This window comes from Carya illinoinensis, chromosome 15 (genome assembly GCF_018687715.1).
Source record: "Carya illinoinensis cultivar Pawnee chromosome 15, C.illinoinensisPawnee_v1, whole genome shotgun sequence".
Lineage (NCBI taxonomy): Eukaryota > Viridiplantae > Streptophyta > Magnoliopsida > Fagales > Juglandaceae > Carya > Carya illinoinensis.
This window is the reverse complement of record NC_056766.1, coordinates 541,106-564,949: the sequence shown is the minus strand read 5'-3', so window position 1 is coordinate 564,949 and position 23,844 is coordinate 541,106. Positions and strand designations below refer to the sequence as shown.

Here is a 23,844-nt window from a genome sequence, read left to right as displayed (position 1 = left end):
TCTACTACTTTCATACTTTACAACTAGAAGATCATGAAAGTAAAGTGGTGCATGCAGCTTACTCATGAAAAAAAGGTGTCAGGACCCATGTCAGGACCTAACACTCAGTAAATATAGCATTTTTCAGTGGGCAATTATATTTGACTAATGCTAGGAAGAAGCACTAAATGGACAAACTTTACACAAGCCATTTGTAAAATGGCAGACCCTACAAAGAAAGTAAATTTTTCACATTTTTTCATAGTGGGGTCTACTTCTTTTTAATATAAAATCTGTGTAAGATTTGTACATTTGGAATTTATATATATCATTATTCATTATATTTTTGCTGATATTGACATTTAGGGGTTAGTTTTCTTGCAAAAAATTGATGATGATCAAGAGATCAAGTGCTTAATTAGACAGTATGAAGAGTAGTATATATACTAGCATCGACATTTATGTTGCTGTTAGAGTAGCATATATACTAGCATTGACCTTTATGTCGCTGTTAGAAAGTGTCAAAAAAGAGAAAAAAAGGAATATATATATATACGAGCTGCTTTGGACCAAATATATATGTAATAATTGTACCAAACTTGAGTTGTGGTCCATGCGAAAGGAAAATGATTTCAAGTAAACATAAAAGTAGGAAAAGGTGAGAGTGAAAGCGAAAGAGATGATGAGAGTTCAGTTTGGACTTTAGGAAAATGGCTTGATCTAATATTGATGGAAAACCATAAATATATATTTTTTATGAAAAAGAAGAAAAGAAAAGAAATTAATTATTTTTTATGAAGCACCTTAGAGATATATACTAGGCATACTAAATATCATGCAGAAATATCACGGGTTGAGTAGTGCCACATGTATGTATAACTTTAAGTACAATATTATACGTATTGCGTATCTGCCTTATTTTATTAATTTTTTCTTCTATAAATTTAATTTCAAAATTTTCACCATTTCAATAGCTGACATGTCAACTGCTATGGTTATGTGCATAAAATTAGAATATCATATAACATTTTCTATCACAGATTATATATAGAGAAAACTAATATGATATTAACAGTGCTTACTTAACTTCTTCTATCTTCTTCTGCCAATGTTCTGATAATTGGGGAAGCTTTGGGAACTAATTAGAATGAATAATTAATGATTTGTACCAGATTTCAGTGGCCATTTTGAAATCTGGTACAAGAACTGGTTGCAGGCATATATTTGATAATCTGCCTAGATCTCAGTGGGGCAACAAACGAATGGTCCAAATTTGATGAAAAACAGGATAACTGTGACGCCCCCAAATTCCGTTTGGGATTGGACGGACATTTGAAGCGTTGAGACATGCAACACAAGGTTACCTGCCCCCGTTCATGACATATAAGATGCAATAATCCTAACATGCATCTAACATTATGCAATATTCGCAGCGGATAATTTTTTTCTTTAGCAATACTATGCACCAAACTGAAAATATCCCAAATACTTAAAACATACTTCATACATAAAGATCCATTGAATAACTAAGATCACAGCACTATTCCAAAATAGTTATGATCCAAAAGTACTGGAGATGCAACTCCATCGTACAAGTAGTAATTTAACTACTATATTAACATTAACGACGCACCGTCGTTCAGTCGACTGTGTCTAGTTGGTCAGCTCCTGATCCTCCTTCAGGTCCTGTAACAAGATCTACCATTCGGGGGGAATGGTAGTTGGGACTACCACAGTGAGATTTGATTACAAATCTCAGCAAGTTAACAAAAAACTTCCACACAGACTAATGATGCATGGATGACAGTAAAAACATAAATGCATAATCAAATTCATAAGTAATTGAAGAATAACTTAGCGTACAACATAGCATAATTGACATAACTTAAATTGAAACATGAACTGAACTTGACTTGACATGAACTTGATCTGAAACTTGACTTAGCATGAACTTGCTCTGAAACTTGAATTAACATGAAAAATACATACTCCACAGTTGTTGTGGCCCCATGTATTCTACATAAACTTGACTTAACATGAAAAATACATACTCCACAGTTGTTGTGGCTCCATGTATTCTACGTGTAAATACATACTCCATAGTTGTTGTGGCCCCATGTATTCTACATAAACTTGACTTAACATTAAAAATACATACTCCACAGTTGCTGTGGCCCCATGTATTCTACACATCACTATGCAGTTAAATACATACTCCACAGTTGTTGTGGCCCCATGTATTCTACGTGTAAATACATACTCCACAGTTGTTGTGGCCCCATGTATTCTACATAAACTTGACTTAACATGAAAAATACATACTCCATAGTTGTTGTGGCCCCATGTATTCTACACAAACTCAATGCAGTTAAATACATACTCCACAGTTGTTGTGGCCCCATGTATTCTACATAAAGTTGACTTGAACATAACTTGAAATACATGACCAACTTGAGAGAGAAACATTTCGTAACATGGCATAACATATAATAAACAACATATTTAACATGACATACTTGTAACAATGAATATTACATGACTTGACATACATGTAATAGATGGCATACTTAGCATGACGTACTTGTAACGTACAATAATACATGACAGAATATATTATGTAACAGATAAAAATTGATGACAGAATAAATTCTGTATAACAGACAATTACGTGATAACTTAGCATGACATGACATATATAATAACACATATACATATACTGTAGTTCTTTTACTTAGCACACATACACAGTAGACTGCTAGTAAGTTAAAAGCTAACTTACCTCGATCTCCGCGTTTCTTATAAAACCTTAAGCGCGATCACGAGGAACTGTAATTAGTGATTCTAAAAGTTAGCACTAAATTACTAATAATTTGAAATATGGAAAAATACTAACTTAAAGAATAAAATTTCCATTTTACTTTCTACATGTAGGAAAATGACCGTTTTACCCATAACTTAAGGATTTTGCATACTAACTCCAAAAGTCACCAAAATTTACATGCCTCATGTAAATTTTATCCTCAACTCAAATATCAATTTAGAAAAATTTAAAATTAATCACAACCATGGAAAACACACTATGGCAAAAAATCCATAGGCCATTTCCCTTGATTTTTGTTGCAATTCCTTCCAACTTCAAAACTCATGCTTAAATCAAAATTTTGCAACAAACATCTTCCAATCCTAAGTTCAAAACCATACTTAAAACATCCATTTAGAAAAAGCTAATAATCAACACCAAACTTTTTTGTAAAAAATATCCAAGCACTTGAATCACAAGTTTTGACCTTAAATCAAAACATCTCCAAAAATTTCAAAAATCAAATCTTACTTCTAACATATTCATAATATCATCCTAACATCAACTATGCTTTAAATCATCAAACTAAAGTCACCAAAATCACAAAATAACATTTGGAGTTTTTGGTTTTACACTTAGTCCAAAAACAGAAACTTTTTCCTCAACTAGTTTTGATAAATCTCTTGATCTATGACTTATAAATATATGATCTTCAAACCAAACCATCACCTGGTTTAAAAAGATATCCTAAAACATATATAAGCTTCTAATTCAAGATCACATGGTTAGAAATTAACCAAAATATAAATTTAGCCAAGAATATCCACACTTTGGCTTATCTGAATATCTCTTTGCATAAAATTTCATATCTTTAAAACTAACATCAAATATCTTCAAAATAATAATATAACATGTATATAAGATGCTTAGGATCTTCCAATAAAATTATCAAAGTCATTAGAATAGGTTTAGACCACCAAAGAGTTAAACTTTCTCAAAACAGAAGCTGTTTTTCTTCTTCCAGTTTCTAAGTTTCTAAATCTAAGTAAATCTTTCATCAAAACCTTTAATCATGCAAAAATCCTCAACCAATAGTCACATATACATGTTAACAATATTCCATAAAAATTTCGGACCAATATCTATCCATTAGCTTGGTCAAAAACTCCAAACTATAACATATTCTCCAGTTTATCTCCCAGAATGACCTTTCTATAGTTTATACAATATTTGACTGACCAAATGATCTTCAAATGGGGCAAATAAGATATCCATGTAAACTAGACTCAACAAGGAACAACTTATATGAAGGAGACTTTATGATAAAACACTTACAACAGTTTCGAAATGGGCATGCAAAAGACCTCCTAAAAGCTGTCCGAGAGAGAGTGTTTGATAATCTTTTATTGGAAGGTGTAATTAGATAATTTCGTGGGGAGAGGTGGCTGGAGATAATTATGGATGAGATATGGAAGAGATGAGGCTGGAGTTGAGAGTTGAGTGTAGGTTTCTCCTACCCAAAATATCTATAAAAGATTATCTCATAATATTTTATCTAATAATATCTATAAAAATCAACTCAAAATATTTTTACCCAATAATATTCACGAAAATTACCTCAAGATATTTCTTTTTATCCAATAATATCTACAGTTTTGAACAGACGTTTTGTCCGAAAATATGAAAAAATGTTATTGCGCCATAAGACTTTAAATAGCCCTCCGAGTCTAATGACACAAACCATAATACATTTTGACACTTCTAACTATCTCCAATAATTAAAAACACATTTCTGATACCATAGTAAATAATAACACTAACTATGTAGTTAGACAAAAACATATATGATTAATGGATTCGTGAAAACTTATGGGGTTTTCACGAGGTTCTTAAAGTTAATAGAAATTTCACAATTGAATTTCTAGCGGGCTGTTACAATAACTCTAAGCAATATGGCTGTCTAAAAATGTAGACCACTTTGTCGATCATTTGTCGTATTGGAGACTGTTTCTCAGAATGTTTGATGTTCCTTTTCCAACCTTTCTCTACATTTCAATTCTTTTCCCTTTACCCAAGTACCTTTACTTCCAAGTCTTGAGAGAAATCGTTTTAGCATCTTTTTGTAAACCAGGTTTTCAAACAGCAGGCTGTCTCAAATACACAATACATATGGTGATGGACTTGGTTCTCTGTTAAGATCACATATACTAATCATTCACTATTGTTACCAAAACCATATATTTTGAACTCCTCCATGGATCATGATATATAAGAGGAGTTATCTGCACAACTGTCCAAGTCCTCAAATCGGAAGAATACAATATATATAACTTCATAATTTTCACATCTAGTTTCTTAAATGGTATCAGAGGCTTCCTCTAGGCTCTAGTGTCATTTGTAACTCATTCACCTATTTGTATAACTAGAGATGGGTGCAGCTGTGCTGTAGATGTTCCAACCAACAAGGTGTTGAAGCTTCATGATCTCCACTTCCATTAACACCCTGAATCTGCTGGCCATTGTGTGTTTATTGAGAAAAGAACTCAGAAAAAATTTACATATGTATTTCCTGTAAGAGATTAGTTACTCAGGTTTATAGTACTTAAAATTCCCTTACATTAATGCACCAAGCCAATGTATTAATTACTAAAAGAATCAGCACAATGCTGTATTAGATTAATGAATTTATATTATTGGAAAATGGTATGGTTGTTAAATGGCAAAGTATTTTGTAAATATATTTCGGAAATATATGTTGTGGTCTGAGTTGGATTTGAAGGTACTCGAAAAATCATTCCAATTTACATACTGGGCATGTGTACAAAAAGCCAATTATCGGCGCTGCATCACTCTCTGGGAAAAAAATTTGATGTTCTAAAGTTATTTCCAGCGACTACTCACCGCTGATAGTAACATTTATATATACTAGAAGAAGTTTATTTCCAACGTTTTATAACGTTGGACATAAACTTTTTCTAGGTAATATCAAAACGCTGAAAATAAATAGTATTTCTAGCGTTATTAAACGCTGAAAATAAACTTATTGTCAACGTAATCTCAAAATGCTGAAAATAATACTGGAATATCTGCAGTGTTCTCACCATGCGTTGCAAATAATATAGATTATTTGTAGTGAATTTTTAGTTGTTGTCGACTATTATATTACGCTACAAAATTTTTTCTCAGTGATTTATAGCCCACATCAGAAGAATAACTGCGGCGATTGTTTTTATATTTACAGTGGTAACAACTGTTGGAAATATTAGAATATTTCTAACGATTTTGGCCTATCGCTAGATTAATTTATAAGTGAGTATATAATTGTGACTACCATCCAGCGCACAAAAAATTGTTGATTATATGTATTCCCAACTAATTTGGGGGTCTTTTGCGACTATTTTTGGCGCTGTAAAATGCGTATTTTCTTATAGTGATCCATCAATGCATATATATATATATATATATATATATATATATATGTATATACTCCTATTTAAAATTGCTTACATTCTACCAATAGAGCTTAAACGGATATATTAATGCATTTTCTTTCAAAATCGTTCAATCCAAATATATCACCGATAACCCATTGAACTCAATATTTTCCTTCTTGTGACTATATATTCGTGACAAATTATATATATCAACATGATCATTCCTCGATGGATCGCATGCCAAATTATATATATAGTAATTCATTGGACAAATCATTTGTCTTTTGTTCATAGCTACGTCTACCATTTATATTAACAGATATAAAATAGAAAGTGTATCATTGCAACAAAAACATGCTAATTAATAACTACAAGTTGGAATGGATATATACAAAATGTGTAGTGTTCTAGATCACATGATATGCTTAACTACAAGTTGGAATGTATACGAAATGCTAATTACCCATTTTTCAAAACCACCGTCAAACATGTGATCAATAGATGTATCTTTTATTATTAATTATATGATTGCTTCCATTCATTAAAGCATATAGAAATATTAGATAATAGTAATTAGCAATGCGTTTATATATAGGACTACTTGAATTTATAATGCTCGATCTACGTGCTTGTGTACGTATTACTTAACATGCGGTATATTTTATGGTTGCTTGCATTTATTAAAGCACATGTAGAAATGTATTAGTAATTAGTAATGTGCCTCTCTCTCTCTCTCTCTCTCTCTCTCTCTCTCTCTCTCTCTCTCTCTCTCTCTCTCTCTCTCTCTCTCTATATATATATATATATGCTACATGATCAACTGATGCTGTGTAGGTATGTGTGCATGATATATATATATATATACACATTAATTAACATGCAGTCAAAAGATATATCATATTTTATGATTGCTTGCATTTATGATTAATATAGTTATTAAATTGACAGCTGCTCCATGGAGCAAGCATCCGATCGAACTCTCTTAATTTACAATAGGAGAAAATCTATATATCAAACATGAAGATAGAAATTCTTTAAGATCCTAAGCCTTAACATCGTACACGTACATGCATGAACATAATTGATCGATCTTCGATCAGAGCGCGCAAAAGACAATTAACCCAATCATGCCCCATCTCATAAGGATAGCGCACATGCGCGCATTTGAGCTCATGGATGCATGCGTACCGAGATTGAGATTCGTGCTGTGGTCGTACGGATGTGCATGCAAATTAGCTAGATCAATGCAGGTGTCATCGTCACAAAGGTGCATGCAGATCAATGTACTGCTTGCTATAAACTTCAAAATATATATTAATTAGCATTATTTATAACAATTGGTTAGAATCCAGCTTCTTTTAGAAAAATAAAAATACGAAAAGGGAACTTTACGATCCACCCCTATAATTGCATTCCTGCTAATTGATTTGACGCTGAAATCATAATTATGATCACATTGTTCACGTTGCTTTCCATTTTACCTCTCAATTAATAAAACATACGTTGTAATTTTATGGGGAAAAAAAATAAGAAAGAAAATATCGTGCATACTACTCCATTTATAAGGCTTGTATTGCTGTGCCATAAACATGATGATCGTGAAATTACCCTTTGTTATATATATATAAGAGATAATAAACTTGTGCCAAATCATCACTTGACTTTTCAAATATGGTTATAAGTAGTCGTAGTACTTGATTTCCTAAGAAGTCAAAAAGTGGAACAAGTCCACATGAATATCCTGTAAAAAAAATGGCCAGCATCGAATTTCGATCTCCTTAAATCCTTCAGAACGTACCGCGAGTCCCTCATGTGGCCTAGAAGATATTGTAATCCTCAATTAATGGAACGTAATTTAGCCGGTTGCTCCAAAGTCTTCGACGAAATCCCGAAAAGGAGTACTTTAGATTTCAAACCAAATGCATGCTTTGAGCTGAAGAGACTAGGGAGGGGATATAAATTGAATTGTTCATGCATGCATGATATGAACCTTGTCAATTTTTTATGGGGTAGTACTTGGGAGACTTTGATCATGCTATCAATCGACGAATTAATGTTGCCATCAACGATTAATGTATTTTAGATGTGGCACGACGACTTGTACAACTTGAGAGCAAAATCGATCCAATGGGAATTAAAAGTGGCCGGGGATGTTAAAAAAAAGGCCTGTTATTGATTACTGGCCTACACGTGTTTCTTATCTACCAGTCTAAAAAAGTGATTGCCATTTAAGCTAAATGTCAACAAAGCGACCAAACGATGTCTTCCATGTCAGCTTTTGTAGAAAGGTCGCTGAAAATATCATACTTTGATGGATCATTAGAATTCCCATCACTCTGATATTCAATTATTTGTTTAATATTCTCTATAATCCGATCCATATATCCCTTCCTTATGTTTGTGTATATATAATTTTATACGTTCACACACGCATACAGATAGTGATCATCCCGTAACGTACTGTGGTCCAATTGGCAATATATAAGAATTACAAGTGTAGCTAGCTGCTGCCTAGTTATCAATCACCCTTTCCCTCCTATCCCCCTCCTTTCTTCCTTGCTCGATCTCTGTCCCTTTTGCATACTGCCAACGCAGAAAGCTTCTTCATTTTAAAAGAAAACAAAGGCTTTGATAAAAAGGGGTAAATTATACTTTGTACTGCAACCAGCAATATGACCGCGACATCCTTTGTTAATCCCGCAGCCAAGAGTACCTGCAGAGTTCTGATTGTCGGAGCAACAGGTTTCATGGGCCAGTTCGTCGCAGAAGCCAGCCTACTCACCGGCCGACCTACCTATCTTCTCGTCCGTCCGGGCTCCGTTTCCCCTTCCAAGGCAAAATCCATAAAAAATCTCCAAGACAAAGGCGCCATAATTTTGCATGTACGTAGTCAGTACTACCATTAGAATCTCTCCCTTTTTTCTGCAACATACATAAATAACACAAAATACCTCCGCGTATATGTTGATTTCTTCTTCTTCTTCTTCTTCGTTTGATATGTTATGGCAGGGACTGATTAATGATAAGGAAGTCATGGAGAAAATACTGAAAGAGCACGAGATTGATGTAGTCATATCAGCTGTGGGAGGTGCAAAAATACTGGACCAGCTGACTTTAATCGAGGCCATGAAAACTTCTGGTACTATTAAGGTAAAAACCTATATATGGCTCCGGGGAAACCGGCATGTACAACCTAGGAAATTAAAGATACATGGTGAATGTGTTGCAGAGATTTTTGCCGTCGGAGTTCGGGCACGACGTGGACAGAGCTGATCCGGTGGAGCCAGGGCGCGCCATGTACATAGACAAGAGAAGGGTCAGGCGTTCGATCGAGGCGTCCGGTATACCTTACACGTATATTTGTTGCAATTCCATTGCTTCCTGGCCTTACTACGACAACACTCACCCTTCCGAGGTTGTTCCTCCCTTGGATCAGTTCCAAATCTACGGTGATGGTACCGTCAAAGGTGAGACCGACCGACCGACGACATTATGCATACATCATATGCATGTTTGTTTCCTTCCATTAATAATTTATATATATTAAGCTTATTAATTTAGCGGTGATCTACATATCATGTTAGTTAATAACTAAGATGTTGAAAAATATGAATTATATATGTAGTTGTTGGAAAGACCGTTTTAGAACTCTTCATTTTGACACCTGTCTTTCCAACTCGATCGAGATTCGAAACTTTATATTTTATAAGAAGATTATTATAATATTAACCAAAATATTCTATCCTAGAATCAATGAGATTACAAAGCATATATATTTTTAAGAGAATTATTATATACATAAAAAAATTATATAAAATAAATTTATAAATTAACATGATTTTATAAAATTTATTAGATTTATTTTATAATCTGAAATATTATATTAAAATATTTCAGTTTGTAAATTTATTTTTATAATTTAATTTATAATTAAATTATTTTTCTATTTTTAATACAAAGATTATATATTGCTAGCTGTCGAAAGCTGCATGTAATTAAATGAAAGTGGCCAGTTTGTAGGTATTGGTACCATATCTTTTGTACGCTTCACTTAATTTAAAAGTGGGCGATATCGGACCATTCTTTGTTTCTGTTTTCAAAGAAAAGGTAGACAGGTAGCAGCTATCCAGCAATTCGAGGTGATGGACAGATTCTTTATATATATATATATGTATATATATATATATATATATATATATATATATATATATATATATATATATATATATATATATATATATATAAATGTGGTAGAAAACGATCGAGTAATTGTCTTTGTTGTTGCTCAAAGGTTGATGCCACATCACTATCCTGTGATTTTGACTCCAGTAATACTTGTTGTTACACGTCACGAATATATTAGAGCTTAATGCATAGCGCACTCACGGGTTCCATTAAAGTAATGTAAAAGCGCCAAAAGCATGAAAAATGGATCGTGGGGTTTGGGGGCACTTTGTAGGTACGTAGGAGAGGGTACCATAATTTATTAGGTATGCCTCAATCATGCATGGTTAGTTCATTGAAAAATGATAGATTACCAACCACTTAATAATTTATTTAATAGATTAAAGTAATATATTTTTTAAATTTTAATTTAACTTTTGTTTTGATTTGATAGATTTAAATATTAAAAAAATATTATATTATTAAGAATGATAAACGAATGGTGAATCGGTTGCAAGAGTATTACTTCTCAAGTTCATTTTAGTCTGTCATATTTGAATTTAGATAAAATATTAATTTATCGTACGTTAGTGGGTCACCCATCTATGAATTAATGTGAATCGAATAGGTTGGGGAACACGACTTTTCAAACGTGTTGACTAAGAGGTTTTTTATACGCTATTTGATGAATGACGTGATGCTAATACGATAAGACTCATCAATATTTATATGTCTACAGAGTCGGTACCACTTCACTACTCTTTTATTGGTGATCATCTGCAACTGTCTGTCATCCAAGCTCTTTTCCGAGCTAGCTATTTCTCTAAGACTATATCCCCTTGCATGCCTTCCACATCTCACAAAGAATATATATATCTGCTTTACTATTTGTAGGAATAAGATCATGGAATTTTGGTTCAAGTACATGATCTACAGGGAACATCTGCAACTTTCTCTCATCTAACCCTTTTTGTTAAAGAATATATTCCCTTGCCTGCCTTCTATAATAAGGTATTAATAGTTCTGTAATTATTTAGGCTCAGCTTCTATATATATATATATATATATATATATAAATAATATTTGTAATTATGGTTGTGCAAGCGGCGTGAAATCGTTTTGAAAAAAATGAATTAATATGGGACCCACATAAAAAAAATTAACTTTTTAATCATGGACCTTACTCTTTTTCAAAACGATTGCGCGGCATTTGTAATTTCACGATTGTATATAACATTACTCATATATATATATATATAGAAAAATTTGGTAGAAGAAAAAAATAAAAAGTATGGTGTGTAAGCCTATGTTTTAGAATTTTTCATAAAGAAAAGAAAAGGGCTTTGTCCGCTGGCTTTGAGAGTTCACTGTTGAACTTGTTCACAAGACTGTACCTAGGTAAACTGAATACCCCACAAAACAATCACTCCAGAACTATCTCTACAGAACTTACAAACCTAACAATGTTACTTAAAAGACACTGCATGCGTGTTTTATACGTAATCATATTGGGGGTGTTTGAGAAGGTCTAAAAGATGAAACTGATCTAGAACTAGGGCTGCTAACTCAGTTTCTCCTTGTCTTTCTCATTTATATCATTTCTCTTCTTTTCTTTTCCAAACCCTATCTCTTAAGAAAAATGAAAGATTTATATAATATCGTACATGAATATCGATGATCTGTTATTTATTCATTTTTATTTTTTTGTGTAAGCCGATGATCTGTAGTTGTTGTAACTTTTTTTTTTTTTTTGAAATGGTAGTTGTTGTAACTTGTACTTGTTTTGAGTTTACTATTGCAGCTTACTTTGTTGCTGGCACTGATATTGGAAAATTTACAATGAAAACTGTGGATGACATTCGAACCCTCAACAAGTGTGTGCATTTTCGACCCACCTGCAATCTCTACAACATCAATGAGCTTGCATCTTTGTGGGAGAAAAAGATTGGAAAGACACTCCCTCGAGTTACCGTCACTGAAAATGACCTACTAGCTGCGGCTGCAGGTCCTTTTTTTTTTTTTTTTTTTTTTTCTTTTCTTTCTTTTTTTAAAGAAAAAAGAAAAAAAAAATTATCACTCTTTATCCTTTTCTATTTCCAGATGACATTATATTTCAACTATTTTTTATGTTATAACGATGTTGGAATATTTTCAAAATATACTGCAGATGCTGGCCCTTTTTGCTTTATATTTTATCATAACTTTCTGACATTTTCGTTCTTTGTATATTATATGCAGAGAATCGCATACCTCAGAGTATTGTTGCATCATTTACCCATGATATATTCATAAAGGGCTGTCAAATCAATTTCCAAATCGATGGCCCTCAAGATGTTGAAGTGAGCATTCTCTACCCTGATGAAACTTTCATAACCTTGGACGAGTGCTTCAATGATTTTCTTGTCAAAGTGGACAGAAAGTCTATCAGTACCGATGAAATTACTACCACAAGTCCCATGGCTGAATCTATGGCAATCACTGCAACATGTGCTTGATCATTTCACAACTAGACCACGAGGGCAAAGTGTTACTCTTCCAAGATTGATTTTTTATTTTTTGTGGAAAATAATAGTACATAAATATGGAATTCAATTTGCTTACAATGATTTAACATGAATTCCGAGTGATTATTGGAATTGCACTTGTTTTGGCTGAAAAAACTGCTACTGATGTGAATGGGGTAGGGCAGTGGATTAAATTTTAGAGGCATGGGGTCTCAACCATAAGATGTACTCATTAGTCTTCAACATGTGCAATGCACAGGAAAGACTGATTTTATTAAATAAAGAATACTTTATGTTACTAAAGTCGGCATGTCTTGAGAGATCATATAATAAAATAAAGAATATGAAAGTTGAGCTTAATTAATTAATTATCCTACTCCACTTACATAAATATCATGTCCAGTCCACATCATATTAATCTTTTCCATATTTCTTTCAAAGAAAGTAGATGAACTTGCTTTTCATCCATTTTATGGTTTCCATTTATCAAGACTTGGATACATTTACAGTATGCATTTTTATTGTAAAGAGAGTAAACGATGGACGATTATGGTATCCTTAGTCCAAAGAAGAAAAGAAAATAGTTTGAATTTCACTATAATCATTGACCATAAAGCTAACACCCATTGTAACACTAAGATGTTAACAAGACATGCAAAACAGCAAGTGTTTCGATTAGTTGTGCACTACAAACTAGTATATATATATATATATATTATATACAGTTCCCGATGTGATCTATTACACTGACAAAAATGATCAAAATAACCATATTTGCCAGCTTCAAAGTGCTTGCTTAGTCAAAAACACAAGCAACAATGTATGGTTTTGGAGGAAGCCTTACCCTGGCGGCCTCCTATCTGAGCTGAAACTACACATCATAGACGGGCAAACGGTCTTCTATAGAAACGCGGCAGATAGGACACTTTTTACACTTTTCACAACAAGTGCTGAAAATGCAACAGGGAAAAAATCATTGCTTATGTAACTCAGGAAAGATAGCAAAATGGAGAGAAACATTGATATGATAGATCCTAACCAATATCATAGCAGAGGGCAGAACTCTGTTGTAATTTATATGGGAATAATGCACCTGCTGATGTGATACATTTTTTAAGTGATTTCATATACTTACCACGTATATGGACAGCCACTTGAAATGTGCCACAAAAGCATGTGTGATTGATAGTGACAATGGAAATTCTACATACTACATCATGAGGTACCATGCCCATTAACCTTTCAATTTCTATTTTTTTTTTAAATAATAAGAGATGATCCAAAGGTGATGGAAAGTGCCACATGTACAAAGTGGGATTGAAGTGGAATAGCAGTGCGGTTTGTAGCATTACTAGAATCATAAAATCTAAGATGAAGAACAAAATTTCTCTTTATATTAACTCATAATTAGATCTGAAAGTTGCACATCTAAATAGTTTGTCAAGGACAAGACCTGTATTCGAGTTTGCCTATTCACTTTTGTTAATTTTCCCTGCTTTCTATTGAAAGAAAGGGTGAACCCAAAAGGGTGGGAAATGATATGTTCATATTTACATTTGTGGTATAAAGAAAGCTGCTATACTCGTCTAACAGAGTAAATATGAGTTAGTAGTGTAAATAAGGGTGGACAGAAATACCTGCAAAGGACGTGATGCCTGCATGGCAGAAGAACTATATTAATCTGTTCTTCGAAGCATACTCTACATAGGATCTTTTCCTGATAGAATCATCAAATTAGTATGATATGCCATAGTAGATCCTAGCATGGTGGAATGAAGATTACTAGCACAAGAATTGACTAGAACATGAAAGAGCAAAAGCTTCCTACAGAATATTTAATAACACATATTAACCTGTTACATTTATAGCATGAGTAAACTTATTTTAGTGTAACCGAATCATTTTCATTTATATTCTGGGGTCACGTGTAATTGATAATTATTATCCACAAAACAAAGAGAACAATTTATTCAAAACGTAACAGAAAAAGGTAATGGAACAAGATCTGCAAGCTCTATTTGCAAGGAAATACAAGTCTAAAGGTTTCCATGTCATAGTCAATTCATCCAAATCATTGCATTAATAAGGCACAGTTCAACTTCCACATTTGAGAGCATGCAGTAAATCACTATTAATGTTGCATAGAGAGAAATTAAAAGAGAAGATAACTAAACTGATAATTTCCATACGAAGGAACGTCAAAAACCTTGTTCTGATTACTTAATCAGATCCGATGGTTTATTTATCTTAATGCGGCACCGATCATCAGCACTTTTTCAAAACTTACATTGTCAAGCACAAGTGGCAGGTTAAATTGTTAGGAGTGGTCAATTCATTTCTAGGATCTCAAAGGATATTCACCAACAAGGGGCCATTAACACAATGCCATTGTAAGCATGTAGATTCTGGAGATGCTCATTTTAGAGCTTGGTCTCTTACCAGTTCATCCAATGGTCATTGTTATTTTTCACTGGCTTAAAAGATTTCTACTCTCCTTATAATCTCTCTTTCTCTCTCTCTCTCTCTCTGTTCTGGAAATAGTTATAATTTTGGAATCATTTTAAGTCTCAACTGAACCTTATAATGCATTTGCCAAGAAATTACTGTTGCAGTTGCCAATTCTCAGCAGTAACTTCAATTGCCAATTCAATATCTTGACAAAGGACTACGAAGTTACTGTTGCAGTTTTAGTTGATAATTTTGAAACCAACACATTTTTATATAAGTATTTTGAAACCAATAGGTATAAATTCAGTGTTGAAAATATCAGTCAAGGTTCTCAATATTACATTTTGAAGCCTTTCGTACTCCTGCTGACTAAACTTTGTGACCTCCGTTTGCTCACTAAGTGCAGCTTGTAATCTCCATATCTGAAATTAAAAGAATTAAAAATATGATATTAAAAAAAAGCAACTGGTGTAAAATAGATTTAACACTTAGTGCAGATGTAATTAGAGCAAGTAACAGATATGCTACAAAGTGGAATAGATGATGGAAAAAGAGATTTAGAATTTTAGCCTGCATAATGGGTAAAGTAGATATATTGCAAGTACCTCCTCAACAAGATCTGATTTAGGCATTTTCTTCACAATATCAGGAGCAAAAGTATTGTACCTGAATGATGTGGGTCAAACAGAGATGAGAAGCTACCAAACCAAAAAGTTCAATAACGTATGTTAATAAAATGTATCTTCTTTCACAACTTTCCAATGGAAATAAAGTAACACCTGTCCTTGTGTGTCACATGTGAGCCCTAAAGCTCCGAAATCTGGAATGGGTTTTGGATTTTAGGCCGTCGGGCCAATTACTTTTCTGATCATTTATTTTTGTCTTAACTAATGAATTAATTAATTTTAGATATTTAAGTAGGTTAATTTTACAGGCTGACAGATCCGACTTTTGACTTGATCTGCTATAAAAGGAAAGCTTTCACCTTCATAACTAAACTTGCCTAAAATAGCCCCTAGACAGATAGGAAATTTGCAGTTGAGTTTTATTAATGATTTTTTTATACGTAGTTTTATTAATGAAATTTCAGAATGTTTCCTATGTTAATAGAATTATCTTATAAATGGCTCATGGAATGATAATGTGAGTAGCATCCCTAACCCTAGAGGAAGGGGGAGTTACATTGCGGTTGTGTGCCTTAGTGATGAAAACAACTATAAATGAAAGTATTTGCAAATTCTTCAATACAGAACCACAATATTTTTCTATTTTAGAACATTTGTTATAAATTTTTCCACTGACACATAGATAAGGATTTTCTTCCCAAAAGGCAAAGGTGAGAATTTGAATACCATACCAGCATGTTGGATCGTATAAACTATATGATGAAAAATTTCATGTTGGAAAATGCCTAGTCTAAAAGTTTTATTATACATGGCATGAACTTAAGCTCCAATACAAAACGTACGCGTGCACAAGGATGAGGCATCCACAAACCAATTTAGGTCATCAGAACCTCACATGGAAAGTGTAGCTCTCTAAGTTGCCATGATTAGCAAGCAGCTTAGTACAGAAAAAAGATTGGGTAAATGAAAATGTCCTATAAAAGGTAGTGAAACATAGTCTATACACTTAACTAACCCAGAAATCCCAGCATTATAGAGTCTAGCCTGTTCCTCTTGACTTCCTTCATCAATTGACCACCAACCAAGCAATCTGTTATCAAAAATGAACCACAAGTTACAAAAATTGCTAGAGGGTGGCTACTGTTTGATACAGGCCATTCAAAATTTACAGTTTATAGAATGTTAGACAATTACCTTGATCCATGTTGCAAAAACCCAAAAAAGTTGCAAGCTTTTGATGCTAAAGCAGCGTATGATCCAGAGACCACTCCAGTGTGCACTAAAAGAACAATTTTCTCCACCAATCTATATGCAGCAAATAAGACCCCAGCTCCTTGCAACAAAAACAGAGGAGCAAACAGAACTGGGAATGAGATATGTCTAGCACCAGGTGGAGTTCCCTGAAAATGAAACAAGACTGTAAATGAGAACTTAAATAACTTCAAAAATATCCACAAAGAGGAACTCCTCAACACCTATTATACCTCTAAGCGCATAAAAAGAAGGATCTGGAAACCAATAAATGGAACTTTCATAATATGTCCACCAACGTCCTGCAGGTTGCACATTCCAGTCTGGCGCTGGTCTTCATCTGAAGAAATCACTAAGCCTCCATTCCATTCAAGATATGTAATACTCATTGAAGATGAATGGGATTCTCTAATGTGAGACTGCCTATGAATTGCTGGATTATACCACCTTGTGCAAACAAGAAAGGCAAAGCACTCTGCAATGCTGTAAATGGACAAACAAAAATTATTTTGAGGTAGAGACAAAATATACCATCAAACTTTAAACAGAAATAAATCATACCCAAAGTTTATAAACAAGTCCCACCAGCCTAGAGCAGCAATGTCACCTGCATGTGGTTGTAGAGGAAGCCAGGAAAAAGAATGCATCATGAATCTTAGCACAATATTTGTTCCATTAAGCCTAAGAATATGTATGTCAAGTAATTGTTATGCAATAATATATTGTTATGAAGTTCTCCAAAGATTTCAGCTGATGCATCCACAATTTTGCATACAAGCATAATACAGAAACAGCACATACCAGATGCTAATTCATGTTTAGAGCCATGTGTTTCAGAGAGTCATCAATGAAGGTTTTGGTAATGGTTATATCTCCACAATAGAAACTACAAACATAGACCATGAGGGCTGTGACACAACCTTCATGCAGATATAGTTTTTTTTGATAAGTAAACGGTAGTATTCATGCAGATATAGTTTGGAGCCAGACCAGTAACAGCATAAGAATAGGTATGAAATAGCAAATAACTTTAATCCCCATTAAGAAAGTCATTTTGAAAAAAACGTCATCTAAAGGTTACTCAGATTTGTGGTCCATACCACCTTCCACTTTTCATGAATTCACAATGATATACTAAGCTTTCATGGAGATGCATCAAAATGCTGCAGTTAGGTATAATAGAAGTCAAAAATATTATGTAGCTACATTTACGGCTGATAGTACCATTTTCAGAATGGTTCAATATATACATAGCAAGGGAATTTTAACCTGTTTTGCTGTCATTCATGTTGTATGCAAATGTTGAATAACAAAAATCTATAATTTTCTAATACTCAATGGTTAAAAGGGTCAAACACCTAATATTGGTGCCCCAGATTGGCACCTATGGTGTAATTACTTAAATGCTTTCATGATGGCTATAGTGTTCTAGTCCTGAAACAATGTCTGTCTTGATTATGCAAGTATGCTCATACCGGACTTTTGTTTTGGCATATACAAAAGTCAAGTGATATTCTGAACAAGAGTTCCATCACAGCAAGTCTTTGGGATAATCAAATGAGAATTGGGAAAATTCTCAAGAGTAATTTTCTTGAACATGTTTACTGAACTCAGTTGGAAATAAAAATTAACCATGGCAAACAAGAAACAAATGAATTTCGGGTAATAACTATTTGGGTTTCATAAGAAAAGAAAATAGATAGTTATATAAGTAGAACTCATATAAAATCGGAATACACAGTCAAGTAAGATTTGCAAATATTGTTTGCTTTTATAACTTCTAAACACAGTCAATTTGTCATAACACTACACTGAAGTCTACCCATTTATACCATGGAAAGAAAGTGCACAAAGATTCAAGTAGAGAGGCCATTAACATATCAAGTTTAGCGAATACAACATAATCATTGCAGTTAAGAAACAGAAAAACTTACCGCATATCTTCAAAAGAGTGAATGTTGTTGCGGCAATAAAGAAGACCATAGAAATTGCAACCCAGAAGTGCTAGAAGCAAAATATTTTCAATTTCGTATCAAAACTATTAGAAATAAGAAATATCAAAGTAGTGCAAGAAAAATTCAATAACAATAAAGAAATTGTTGAACGTTAGTGTCTTGTCCAAATATCATGCAGTAATGAATGCTATTATCATAATAACTTTTTTTTTATTAGCACCAGGCATCCGAGAACAGCGTCCTAACTAATCCCGGGGGTGCCAAGGCCCTCGGCAATGAGTTTTCCACAAGTTTACCTACGGTAATTCAAGGGGAAAATCCCCCTGTCCGATGGCCCCTAGGAATTGTTTGCACCCAAGAGAATTCGAACCTTAAACCTGGAGAGAGCATACCACTAAGGCCAAGGACTTTACCACTTGAGCCAACCTCTAGGGGTTATAATAACGAGACTATAAAAACTAAAATCTATTGAAACGAGAAAGTATAGAAAGTCCAAAGAGAAAATATATGTGTTTTACAAATATATTAGAAAAGGCCAGGCACAAAGGATAAGACTGTGGACAGGAAACAGTATCCCAATCAGGTTTCTGGTACCATGCATTGGGCAGTACAGAAAGTCTGAAGTGGACTATAACCCCCCTCCCCTCCCCCCTTATAGTGGGACAACCTAAAAGGCATGGTCCAAGTACACAGGAAAAATACAAGAGGAACACCTAATTAGAAATAGAAAAAGATTCAAGGAAATCATAAAAATTCAGCCCATTAAAATCAAAAGGTTTCCACAACTCTAGGTAGATCTAAATGATCTTATGATTCCATCCCTAGCAGTTTTATTGCAGCTTGCAAAAGTGAATCACAAGCTCATAATGCCTAAAAGAGGAAGGATCATTAAATAAAGTATGTGAGACCATTTTCAGCTTGCATGTATGGAATATTTTTAATCTATTGTTTCTATTTACATTAATGCATTGCAACCGATAAAATTGAGGCACATCACAATTCCAAAAACTGCAAGCATATTATTGATTTATTTACTTTTTATGACGGGGGAACCACCCTACGACAGAGCCCTTAGGACTCACTCATGGAACCTAAACCCCTGGGGAGACTAGCACAGCAACCAACCGCCATGGCCTCCCGCTTAAATCGCAGTTTTATCACAGGGGGAATCGAAACTATGACATGGGGCTCATGCACACAAATTTGCCCTTACTACTTGGGCTACCCACGGGTGGGTAGTGTATTATTTTAGACAACCATCATGGATACTCTGTAGGTTTCATCTGATATCCCCATATAAGCAGCAGTTTCTCACAAATCGTAATGAAAATTGGTGATCCTTTAATTATATAAATAACAAGGTAGGGTGCCAGCAGAAAACAACAGGTACCTAATTCATTGCCACCACTCACATAGAACTAAGCACTGATACCTAGATAAGAAAAAACTAAGTAAATTACTGTAAAATATATAAACGATTCTTTAATTCAAAACGTAGTTACAGAACATACAGGAAGGGTCTCCCATATGGCTTCGTCAGTCATAGTTTCTTCATCTCCAGGCATTAAAGCTCTACACATCCTATATAAAATACAAACATTAATTACTTGTGTTAAAATGAACCAAAATTTGAATGACTGAAACTGACATAATCTTTTTCTTGATAGGTAAAAGTAACATAACCTTTTTATTCAAACATAAGCAATAAAATTTCGAGACTAGAGGTTGAGGATTGAAAATAGAAAATGTGGATATGGAAAATGTACTTTGATTAGTAGTTAGCCTATGGGCCAAGACACGAGCTGAAAAAAATGCTTGAAGCCCTAAATGGTGGGTGTGTGTGTGTCTGTGGAGTTAATCAGGATTCTGTTCCAGAATTTCTAGTAGAGTGGATAGCATACTATTGAAGAATATTAATTATGCTTTAAACAAATACTTATTAGTGAATAGAGCACAATAGAGGAGAAAGATAATTACCTGATATTATCAATCAAAATTGATATTTCAAATGTCAACAAGGGTAGAAAGACAATCTTCAAGTCTACAACTGCAGCAATTCAGTTTGCAAGAACATTGACAGATAAGTCATTTATTGAAAATGATGATAAACAAGAATTATAACCCATTTCTGTTCATCTAGACATTTAAAAAGTAAATGAACATGTTTCTTAATCAATATTGAGCCCGACAAATAGACATGTCATGGTCAATTCAAGTGATTTTTATTCAGAACAGGAAATTTGCATGTGTTAATGAAACATTGGACCAAAAAAATTGGTTGCCCCCATAGTATCTGTGATTATGTATTTTTTACTCATCCTGAGAAAATTGCATATGCTACTTCATATCCGAACAAATAAATTTTTTGGTCCACATAGTATCTGTATATGACTATTTCATGACAGAACTTCCGTACCATAAATACTCTCGAGATGTATACAAAGAAGCAGTTCAAAGGCAACAAGCAATGGCGTTGCCATGATGGAATGACAAGGTGCCCACTGTCCATAAAAAAAAAAAAAAGTGTTTACTTTTCTGTAAATTGCATCTCAATAAAAATGATATCCAAAGAAATCGTTGGAGACAGTATCTCATACATGGCGATCATGCGGCAGCGAAGGAGCAGGCAAGGAAAATCTGCCTCGTGCAACAACTACATGAAAGAGCCACAAAGGGGCAAATATGATCCTGCAGAATAAGAACAAAAGCAAACTGCCCTTAATGAAATGTAAAGAAAAAGTTAATAATGGCTTCATCATCCCACATACATGATATTGGAAGAATCTCCATCCAACCAAAAAGAAAAAGAAAAAAAAAATCCGTTCCTGCTTGAACATACTCTGCACGTGCATAAGTAACAATGTATTTAGAAGTTTGCGTCTATCTTGCATGGAATGACATTACAGTTCTCCCCTTCTTCATTGCTTGCATACAAAGCAGGAATGGTCAAATAGCGCACTTATTTGAATATTGTATGAAATGGACTACATTCCATCGACATAAATATATATTTAATGGATCATTTTGTAGTTTATAACTCCCAAGTGAATTTGCTAGACTTTTCTAGCCAAAGAATAGTCAGGAAATCAACATCAGAAAAATCCCCTCGCTACGGATATGAATAAGCTCAATTTGATGGACTTTCCCGTGTCTCAGACTCGTGATTTCAGGTTTAAATTCATTTATATTGATTTTACATGCAGCTATTATAGTTTCCACCCCTAGAAAAATTGGTCAAGGCAGCGTTTAGAGATAAATTTGAACGGACACATATGACAACTGGTAAGGTCTTTGGAGTTGAAGAAACAGAGCTCTTTTTGGGTCCATAGCATGGTCCTCGGATGTGACGACTGAATTGGAGGGAGAAGTTTATAGCAATAGAAAGAAAACATTCTCATTATACTCTTCTTTCCTTTCATTCTCTTTCTTTACACCTTTGTCCCGCTTTGTAGGTTTCGTATGATAGACTTACCTGCGAGTACATTTCCCAATTCCCACAACATTTTAGCAAAACTCAGTTCAACTGAAGTAGTGCCTAGAGAACTTGAAATTACAAGGATAAGAAAATATAACATTTAAAACTTCAAACTTCAAAAAATGAAGACATTGGAATTAAAGAAATAACCAAAATCATAGCATGCAAACTACAAGAAAATCTTACATTTTTACACGGGAACCCTGAGTCTTCACCTAAATTCTTAGACTATTTCCGGCCAATTCAAACATCAAAACATACACAAAGATTGAGCCCACCCATGAAACCAAAGAATTAATCACAAATCACAAAGTGGGTACCTTTTGGTCTCGCACAAAAAACGTAACAAAAAAGAAACAGGATAAATGTATTATATTGAGAATTCAAACGGGTTCTAAACTTCTAATAGCTGTCCCAAGTACGCAGATTTCCTACCTTTTCTTCCACTTTCTCAATTCATCCAAAACGAACATCCATAAAACGGGGAAAAAAACAATGAAAAAGGAAATCACGAACCACCACGAGCGAAGCACGGCATGTTGAAGCTTGAACGCAAGCAAGAGAGTGAAGGAGAAGAGCAAGCCATGTGCCACAAGAGCTTGAAAAGACTCGAACACCATCCTCCAGCTCATCACCCTCCTCTGGACCATAATTTCCCAGAAGCAAAAATTGAAGGAATTGCGGAAACTGTACGGGAACGAGCTGCAGAGAAGGAAGAATCCTTTTTCGGTAGTTTCAAGAGACTGACATAAGAACTAGAAGAAGAGAAGAATAGAGAGCAGTCCGAGGTACATTTACGTTTGGCGTTCTGACTTAGCTTTCACGCCAAAGAAAGGAAGAATCTAACAAAAACTTCCTTCTCCTTGTAATATAATTTGTTGCCAATAGACAGACGAAAATGCCCGTTTTATCCGTTCAAGTCTAGTCTAATTTTTCACAATTTCATTATTATTATTATTATTAAATCCTTTGAACAATTTATTATAATTACTTCATCATTAAAAAAAGGATTCGATTCATACTCATTCCTCAATGAACCGAATCATAAAAAGATGACATGAATTTTATGGTCTTAATATGAATTCATATTCTGCCAGTCACTCTCAAATGATTAATAATAGAGATATTGAAAGATTAATTACAAAAAAAAAAAATAATTACAAATATTATTAATGTCATGTTTCGCAGCCCGAACAGTTTCACGATAG

General features: G+C 33.9%; 2 protein-coding genes across 6 annotated transcripts; one reads left to right on the top strand and one right to left on the bottom strand.

Annotated features, from left to right (window-relative positions):
* Positions 1 to 8,669: 8,669 nt before the first annotated feature.
* LOC122295621 (leucoanthocyanidin reductase-like) lies at positions 8,670 to 13,184 on the top strand. The gene is made up of 5 exons (XM_043104692.1): positions 8,670 to 9,095; positions 9,223 to 9,363; positions 9,443 to 9,680; positions 12,179 to 12,382; positions 12,616 to 13,184. The coding sequence occupies exons 1-5, from the start codon at positions 8,886 to 8,888 to the stop codon at positions 12,870 to 12,872; spliced, it is 1,050 nt and encodes a 349-aa protein (XP_042960626.1). The 5' UTR covers positions 8,670 to 8,885; the 3' UTR covers positions 12,873 to 13,184.
* A 274-nt stretch (positions 13,185 to 13,458) lies between these two features.
* Positions 13,459 to 23,515, bottom strand: LOC122295620. 5 transcript variants are annotated; one of them, XM_043104691.1, is made up of 15 exons: positions 23,153 to 23,283; positions 22,001 to 22,085; positions 21,759 to 21,849; positions 21,578 to 21,662; positions 21,139 to 21,208; positions 20,673 to 20,742; positions 19,141 to 19,210; positions 17,768 to 17,813; positions 17,440 to 17,689; positions 17,150 to 17,355; positions 16,971 to 17,045; positions 15,935 to 15,995; positions 15,671 to 15,751; positions 14,519 to 14,598; positions 13,459 to 13,831 (listed from the first exon to the last, which is right to left on the bottom strand). In XM_043104691.1, exons 4-15 carry the CDS (start codon positions 21,639 to 21,641, stop codon positions 13,753 to 13,755), a joined length of 1,152 nt encoding a protein of 383 aa, XP_042960625.1. In that variant the 5' UTR covers positions 21,642 to 21,662; positions 21,759 to 21,849; positions 22,001 to 22,085; positions 23,153 to 23,283; the 3' UTR covers positions 13,459 to 13,752. The 5 variants fall into 5 exon arrangements, with proteins under 5 accessions (XP_042960625.1, XP_042960621.1, XP_042960622.1 ...); XM_043104687.1 differs by lacking the exon at positions 22,001 to 22,085 and having other exon boundaries at positions 23,072 to 23,513; XM_043104688.1 differs by lacking the exon at positions 22,001 to 22,085 and having other exon boundaries at positions 23,153 to 23,512.
* Positions 23,516 to 23,844: the final 329 nt, after the last annotated feature.

What these genes read in the sequence shown, in the direction of transcription:
- LOC122295621 (XM_043104692.1), top strand. Translation starts at nt 8,886, where the DNA reads ATGACCGCGACATCCTTTGTTAATCCCGCAGCCAAGAGTACCTGCAGA. An exon ending in CGGTGATGGTACCGTCAAAG is followed by an intron (nt 9,681 to 12,178) that starts GTGAGACCGACC and finishes TTACTATTGCAG; the next exon opens with CTTACTTTGTTGCTGGCACT. An exon ending in CCTACTAGCTGCGGCTGCAG is followed by an intron (nt 12,383 to 12,615) that starts GTCCTTTTTTTT and finishes TATTATATGCAG; the next exon opens with AGAATCGCATACCTCAGAGT.
- LOC122295620 (XM_043104687.1), bottom strand. Translation starts at nt 23,286, where the DNA reads ATGGTCCAGAGGAGGGTGATGAGCTGGAGGATGGTGTTCGAGTCTTTT. An exon ending in CCATATGGGAGACCCTTCCT is followed by an intron (nt 19,211 to 20,672) that starts GTATGTTCTGTA and finishes TTTTGCTTCTAG; the next exon opens with CACTTCTGGGTTGCAATTTC. An exon ending in TTTTTGCAACATGGATCAAG is followed by an intron (nt 17,046 to 17,149) that starts GTAATTGTCTAA and finishes TTTTGATAACAG; the next exon opens with ATTGCTTGGTTGGTGGTCAA.